The sequence below is a fragment of the Sphaerodactylus townsendi genome, unplaced genomic scaffold (genome assembly GCF_021028975.2).
Source record: "Sphaerodactylus townsendi isolate TG3544 unplaced genomic scaffold, MPM_Stown_v2.3 scaffold_1106, whole genome shotgun sequence".
In the NCBI taxonomy this organism is placed as follows: Eukaryota; Metazoa; Chordata; class Lepidosauria; order Squamata; family Sphaerodactylidae; genus Sphaerodactylus; species Sphaerodactylus townsendi.
Genome location: NW_025949635.1, coordinates 3375 through 11354, shown reverse-complemented (window position 1 = coordinate 11354; position 7980 = coordinate 3375). Strand labels below are relative to the sequence as shown.

Below are 7980 nucleotides of genomic sequence, written 5' to 3'. Positions count from 1 at the left end.
GGGTCAGTGCTATCAGTCACAGACCAGGAAAGGGATTTGGGCGTCTTAGTTGATAGTTCCATGGGAATGTCAACTCAATGTATGGCAGCTGTGAAAAAGGCAAACTCTATGCTGGGGATAATCAGGAAAGGAATTGATAATAAAACTGCAAAGATTGTCATGCCCTTATATAAAGCCGTGGTGCGACCACACTTGGAGTACTGTGTTCAGTTCTGGTCACCACATCTCAAAAAGGATATTGAAGAGATAGAAAAAGTGCAGAGAAGGGCAACGAGGATGATTGAGGGACTGGAGCACCTTCCTTATGAGGAAAGGCTGCAGCGTTTGGGACTCTTTAGTTTGGAGAGGAGACGTCTGAGGGGGGATATGATTGAAGTCTATAAAATTATGCATGGGGTAGAAAATGTTGACAGAGAGAAATTTTTCTCTCTTTCTCACAATACTAGAACCAGGGGGCATTCATTGAAAATGCTGGGGGGACAAATTAGGACTAATAAAAGGAAACACTTCTTCACGCAACGTGTGATTGGTGTTTGGAATATGCTGCCACAGGAGGTGGTGATGGCCACTAACCTGGATAGCTTTAAAAGGGGCTTGGACAGATTTATGGAGGAGAAGTCAATTTATGGCTACCAATCTTGATCCTCTTTGATCTGAGATTGCAAATGCCTTAACAGTCCAGGTGCTCGGGAGCAACAGCCGCAGAAGGCCATTGCTTTCACATCCTACATGTGAACTCCCAAAGGCACCTGGTGGGCCACTGCGAGTAGCAGAGAGCTGGACTAGATGGACTCTGGTCTGATCCAGCTGGCTTGTTCTTATGTTCTTAGAACTCTCTCAGCCCCACCTGCCTCACAAGGCGCCTGTTGTTGGGAGGAAGGGAAGGAAGTTTGTAGGCAGCCTTGAGTCTCCTCATAGCAGAGAAAGGCAGGATATAAATACAGACTCTTCTTTACATCCCTACCCACAATCCTCTGGCTGGTGGACAGCCTCTCTATTTGGCCTTCCCTCCTTTGAGAAGACTGTATAAAAATCCAGACAGAAAGATGGGAGAGCAGAAGAGAAAAAGAAGAGTCTGGATGTACAGCCCCCACCCCTCCTTACAGGAGACTCAAGGTGGCCAACAAACTCCTTTCCCTTCCTCTCCCCACAACAGACACCCTGCGAGGTAGTTAGGGCTGGGAGAGTCCTGAGAGAACTGAGACTGGCCCAGGGTCACCCAGCAGAAATGTAGGAGTGCGGAAACACATCTGGTTCCCCAGATAAGTGGGGAATCAGACCCGGTTCTCCAGATTAGAACCCACCTGCTCTTAACCACTACACCACACTGTCTTGAAGAGCCGAAAGAAGAGAGTGTTTTCAGGCATGAGAGAGTTCTGAGAGGACTGGGACTGGCCCAAAGTCACCCAGCAGGCTTCATGTGCAGGAGCAGGGAAGCAACCCTGATTCACCAAATAAGAGCTAACTACTCATATGGAGGAGGGGAGATTCAAACCTAACCAGGAACTCCAGACTAGGGTCCCCCTGCTCTTAACCACGACACCATGCAGAGACGGCAGGACAGACCAGTGGTTTGACTCAGGGCAGGGCTTTTATCTTCCTCAGATGCAGAAGACATTGGTTGTGTTTTCAGTACTAGAGGGAGGGACAGCAGAGCGTCACTTCTTACGAGGTAGGCTTCATGTCTTCCGCCCCACTGGGCAGAGGTGGAGCTTCAACGGGGCCATCTAGGAACGAACGCCTCAGGTGGCCACCATCCAGTCATGGGGGGGCACGTAAAATGCTCCCCCACTTCTAGCCCTGCCCTCCTCTGCCTCCCTGCTGATAGGGAGTCCTGCAGTCGGTGGGGCGAGGAAAGCTTTGCTGCCGCCCCCTGCCTTGACTCTGTTCCTCCCTGCTGCCCTGGCTGCCCACCTGCCTGGGGCGCAGGGTGAGCTCGTCCCTCCTTTGGCGAGCTGGAGGCAGCCGGGCCAGGCCCCCCATGCCCCCCGCAGCTGCACCCCGCCGTCTCCACCTGAGGGCCAGACCTAGGCCAGGCAGACCCCGAGGCCTGTGCCAACGCCAAGGCAAGGCCAGCGGGCTCGGGGAAGTTAGGCTGATCTTCCCCCAGCTCCGCTTGCAGGTGGCCCCCCACCTTGGAGGGGTGGGGGGGCACCAGCCTGCGATGCCGGGATGTTTACAGCCTTCACATCGGCACCAGCAGGAAAAAGAGGCTGGTTAGTTTTGTTGCCTCGTAGTTTTGTTGCCTCTCTTGCTCCTTGGCCGCGTCACCTGAAGGGGGAAACCGCAAAACAAAACTGACAAACAAAAACACTGTTATCTGGAGACGAGTTCTAATTCTGGCCTCACCTGGAGGTTGGCGATTGTAGCCTGGACAGACTGAGCCCCCCAAAAAGCCATGTTAAGCCGCAGGAACGCAATGTGCCTCTTCTGCGTTGCTACGTCTGACTCTCACAGCTGAGGGAGAGAAGAAGAAGAAGAAGAAGAAGAAGAAGAAGAAGAAGAAGAAGAAGAAGAAGAAGAAGAAGAAGAAGAAGAAGAAGAAGAAGAAGAAGAAGAAGAAGAAGAAGAAGAAGAAGAAGAAGAAGAAGAAGAAGAAGAAGAAGAAGAAGAAGAAGAAGAAGAAGAAGAAGAAGAAGAAGAAGAAGAAGAAGAAGAAGAAGAAGAGAGGAGGAGGAGGAGGAGGAAGAAGAAGAAGAAGAAGAAGGAAGAAGAAGAAGAAGAAGAAGAAGAGGAAGAAGAAGAAGAAGAGGAAGAGGAAGAGGAGGAGGAGGAGGAGGAGGAGGAGGAGTTTGGATTTCTATCCCCCCTTTCTCTCCTGCAGGGGCTTACAATCTCCTTGCCCTTCCCCCCTCACAACAAACACCCTGTGAGGTAGGTGGGGCTGAGAGAGCTCCAAGAAGCTGTGACTAGCCCAAGGTCACCCAGCTGGCGTGTGTGGGAGTGCACAGGCTAATCTGAATTCCCCAGAGAAGCCTCCACAGCTCAGGCGGCAGAGCTGGGAATCAAACCCGGTTCCTCCAGATTAGATACACAAGCTCTTAACCTCCTACGCCACTGCTGCTTGTCTCTCACTGCAGAGAGTCAATGATCTAGACAGAGGATGGAAATCCCTGCAGCCCCTGGATGTCTGACATGCCCCCCCTCTCAGATTTCCCCAGGCACCACCAGAAGAGCGGGGATCTGGCCTTCAGCCTTGATCTGAGCTGACCCTTCGGGTCCAGAGGAGCTTCCTAGCAATCCTCTTGCGCACTTCCTTCATCTTGACGCAGTACAGCACCGGGTTCAGCAAGGGAGGGGCCAGGAAGTGCAGGTAGGACAGCAGGACGTGGAGCAGGGGAGGGGAACGGGCCGCGAGTTTGCTGATTAAAGACAAGGCCAGCATGGGGGTGTAGAAGAGCAGGACCACCGAGATGTGGCCGGCACAGGTGCCGAGGGCTTTGCGGCGCCCCTCCAGGGAGGCGATGCCCAGGACGGCCTTCAGGATCCAGACGTAGGACAAGATGATGAGCACCGGGTCCAGGCCCATGGTGGAGAAGACCACAAAGAGGCCATAGACGCCGTCCCTGCTGGACGTGCGGCAGGCCAGCTTCATGACATCTGGATGGAGGCAGTACGAGTGGGAAAGGACGTTTCCCCGGCAGTAGGTCAGTCTCTTGAGAAGGAAGGGGATGGGCATGTGCAAGGCCACGCCCCGGACGGCGATACCCAGGCCAAAATAGGCCACCCTGGAGCTCGTCAAGATGGAGGCGTATCTCAGGGGGTTGCAAATAGCCACAAAGCGGTCAAAAGCCATGGCCAGGAGCACTGACGATTCCATGATGGAGAAGGAGTGGATGAAGAAGAGCTGGGAGAAACAAGCGTCCTCGGTGACCTCCTCGGCTCCAAACAGGAAGACCCGCAGCATCGTCGGCAGGAGGGCGGTGGACAAGCCCAGGTCGCAGAAGGCCAGCATGCAGAGGAAGAGGTACATGGGGGAACGGAGGCTCTTCTCTGTGAGGACAACCAGGAGGACTGCCCCGTTCCCCAACGTGGACAACAAGTAGGTGGTGCAGACTGGGAGGGCCAGCCAGTAGGGGGCAGACTCCAGTCCAGGGAACCCCATCAGGAGGAAAGTGAGACCGGGGGAGGCAGTCATATTGTTCATTGTTGACCTGGGGGACTCTCCGAGCTCCTTGCGCCTGGGAAGGCAAGTGAGAAGCAAAGGGCACAACCAGATGTCCTGGAAAACTCACAAGAGATACATGCTCAGTCCACAATGATCACAAGCTGTTGTGCTGACTGCAGATCAGGGGGTCTTTCCTCCAGCAACCCCTCTGCCCAAAACGCCAGTCCCGGGCACCACGGGCAGGAAGCCATCAAAGCCCACCTCCACAAGCAGGAAACCTTTCCCTGAGATCCCATATGATCCCATTCTTCTCATTTTCACCTGCTTTGGTCCCTGTGCATAACTGGGATTGGGGTGGAATGGATTTTAACTGTTGTTTGAATGATGGACACCGCCCTGAGCCCTTCGGGGCAGGGCGGTATAGAAACTTAATAAAATAAATAATAAATAAATAAAAATGTTAATTCACACAGATCCCAAAACACAGGATGCTGCCATATGTGAACCCTTCTAGTCATGTGTACACAGATTCCTACAGACTTGGGCAGAGAGAGGTCTTTCTCAGCCTCCTTCTGAAAACCCAGTGGGGGGAACTTAGAACCTCTTGCATGCAAAACAGGTGCTATGGCTTCCACAAATGTTAATAAATGAGGCTGGTAGATCTTAAGAACATAAGAACAAGCCAGCTGGATCAGACCAGAGTCCATCTAGTCCAGCTCTCTGCTACTCGCAGTGGCCAACCAGGTGCCTTTGGGAGCTCACGTGCAGGAGGTGAAAGCAACGGCCTTCTGCTGCGGCTGCTGCTCCTGAGCACCTGGTCTGTTAAGGCATTTGCAATCTGAGATCAAGGAGGATCAAGATTGGTAGCCATAGATCGACTTCTCATCCGTAAATCTGTCCAAGCCCCTTTTAAAACTATCCAGGTTAGTGGCAGCATATCCCAAACCCCAATCACACGTTGCGTGAAGAAATGTTTCCTTTTATTAGTCCTAATAAAGCGGCTGGCCTCCACTAGGGCCAGGGCCTTTACGGCACTGGCCCCTGCCTGGTGGAACAGCCTCCTTCCATCTGTCTGGGCCCTGCGGAACCTTAGTCAGTTCCGCAGGGCCTGTAAGACTGAGCTGTTCCGCCGGGCTTTTGGGGGGGGGTCGGCTGCTGAGGGTGCCCCCGGTCCCCTCCCCTCCTCCCCTTCTTCTCTGTTTATTATGTGGGTCATTTGGGGGGGACCTTTTGGGGTTCCCCGAGGGGGGTCGGTTTTAGTTCTCGGATGCTGACTGTATTGTTGTCATTGGTTTTAATAGGGAGACAGGGCTAGTATTATATTTTTACTGGTTTTTAACTTTCCCCTGTCTGCATATATTTATTGTACACTGCCCTGAGCCCTTCCGGGGAGGGCGGTATAAAAATCTAATAATAAACAAACAAATAAATAAATAAATAAATAATTCTTCCCCCCAGCATTTTCAATGAATGCCCCCTGGTTCTAGTATTGTGAGAAAGAGAGAAAAATTTCTCTCTGTCCACATTGTCTACCCCATGCATAATTTTATAGACTTCAGTCATATCCCCCCTCAGACGTCTCCTCTCCAAACTAAAGAGTCCCAAACGCTGCAGCCTCTCCTCATAGGGAAGGTGCTCCAGTCCCTCAATCATCCTTGTTGCCCTTCTCTGCACTTTTTCTATCTCCTCAATATCCTTTTTGAGATGTGGCGACCAGAACTGAACACAGGACTCCAAGTGCGGTCGCACCACGGCTTTATATAAGGGCATGACAATCCTTGCAGTTTTATTATCAACTCCTTTCCTAATTATCCCCAGCATAGAGTTTGCCTTTTTCACAGCTGCCATGCATTGAGTTGACATTCCCATGGAACTATCAACTAAGATGCCCAAATTCCTTTCCTGGTCTGTGACTGATAGCACTGACCCCTGTAGCGTGTATGTGAAGTTTGGATTTTTTGCCCCTATGTGCATCACTTTGCATTTTGCTACATTGAACTGCATTTCCATTTCTTAGCCCACTCACCTAATTTATCAAGGTCCGCTTGGAGCTCTTTGCAATCCTTTGCGGTTCTCACCACCTTACATAATTTGGTATCATCCACAAACTTGGCCACCACGCTACCCACCCCTACTTCCAGGTCATTTATGTTCTGCAGAATGTGCAAAACAAAATCATTCAGGAGGACATTATGCAGGGAATAATTCTACAGCTGGTGTCTGTGTAATGTAAAGTTTTATATATATATAGGCTTTCACGGCCGGAATCACTAGGGTGTTGTGGGGTTTCCGGGCTGTACAGCATTTTCTCTTGACCTTTTGCCTGCATCTATGGCTTCTCTTCCTCTGAAGATGCCAGCCACAGATGCAGGCAAAACATCAGGAGAAAATGCTGCTAGAACACGGCCATACAACCCGGACACCACACCACACCCCTATTATATATTTGCTGTCTGCCTTATGGTTCTCTAATTCTGTAAACTGTCTTGATTGCACTGTTCATATTTTGTAATATAAAATTGTTCTGCAGTGTTCTACCGTCTTGTGATTCCTGCTGCCCTGTCTGTATCACACTGTGTTTTCATGCAATGTTCTCTGATTTTGTGGGTTGTGTGTATTATACTATTGTTGCTGCACCGTTTTTTAGTTTTTGCCTGCCTTAAGACTTTAAAAAAGTGAACCAATGAAGCAAATAAATACATGAGTAGATCATGAAGTCTCATGTAGTCTGTGTAACATGTATGTAACATGTAACTTGAAAAGGATTAGAAAAGTTAATGGAGATTAAACATATTGATGGGAGGGAAATAGAACCTGAGGGCATTCTGCCAAGAAGAATTTGGATTTATACCCCCTTTCGTCTCCTGTTAAGGAAACTCAAAGGGCCTTTCCCTTCCTCTCTCCACCACAGCAGATACCTTGTGAGGCAGGTGAGGCAGGTGGAGCTGAGAGAGTTCCGAGAGAGCTGTGACCACCCCAAGGCCACCCAGCAGGAATTCAGGAGTGGGGAAAACAAATTCAGTTGACTAGACAAGAGTTTGCTGCAAATTTGGAGGAGTGAGGAATCAAACCCTGTTCTCCAGACTAGAGACCACCTGCTTTTAACCACACCATAGCAAGAATCCCTCCCCATTCTTAGCCCTCTTTCCCTGTCCAGATTCACTCACCTGTTTGCAGAAGCACTGGCAAGGAGTTGGCCTTCCTGGCTTGGAGGGTGGGTTTGATGGCGCTCTGTGGACTTCATCGGAAGGTAGGTCCTTGCATTGCAGCTTAAATGTGACCTGCCTGCACCTTCAAGGGACATCTGCCCACGGGTCCCCAGGCATTTCTCCTTTGCTGAACCAGACCAGTGCATGCTGGGAGCTGCAAAGATGCCCCTCGGCTCCTCCGTTGGGAACCAGCTACCCTGATGCGGGGGGGGGATGGGAGCTGGCAGGAGAGAAAGGTCATTTCTTGCACCAATGCCATCTGCTCAGTTCCCTATTGCAGGTTTGTTTGAGATAGATTCTCTCTGGTCCACGCAGCACAGGGCAAGCTGTAACTTCTCCATATGGCCAACCCTTGAACTCTGAACCACTTGTTGGCATGTCTGACCCAGGGTTCACAGCTGCAGTGTAGTAATGCACTGCTGACCCAGCAGCACCGTGGTAGAACGTTGGGACGCCAACGGACCTACGGCCTTCTGGTCGCACCGCACCCCCACTCCTCATCCCCCTATGAGTCACGGGTCATGAACTGTCTGGCTCAGTCACCGGGCGCCAGGGGACAATGAGATGCTTGCCCCCCAGGTGAGGAGTTAGGCTCAGGCGGCTTCGCGGCTCCCTCTCCACACCGCATTAGCCAGGTGAGATCATGCATCACGCATGATGATC

General features: G+C 51.2%; 1 protein-coding gene across 1 annotated transcript; it reads right to left on the bottom strand.

Moving 5' to 3' along the window:
• Nucleotides 1–1914: 1914 nt before the first annotated feature.
• Nucleotides 1915–7463, bottom strand: LOC125424814 (olfactory receptor 51G2-like; the record flags this gene model as incomplete). The annotated part of the gene is made up of 4 exons (XM_048482241.1): nucleotides 7276–7463; nucleotides 3196–4181; nucleotides 2190–2271; nucleotides 1915–2050 (listed from the first exon to the last, which is right to left on the bottom strand). Coding segments are annotated over exons 1-4 (1392 nt in total), but the record flags the coding sequence as incomplete, so codon positions are not given.
• Nucleotides 7464–7980: the final 517 nt, after the last annotated feature.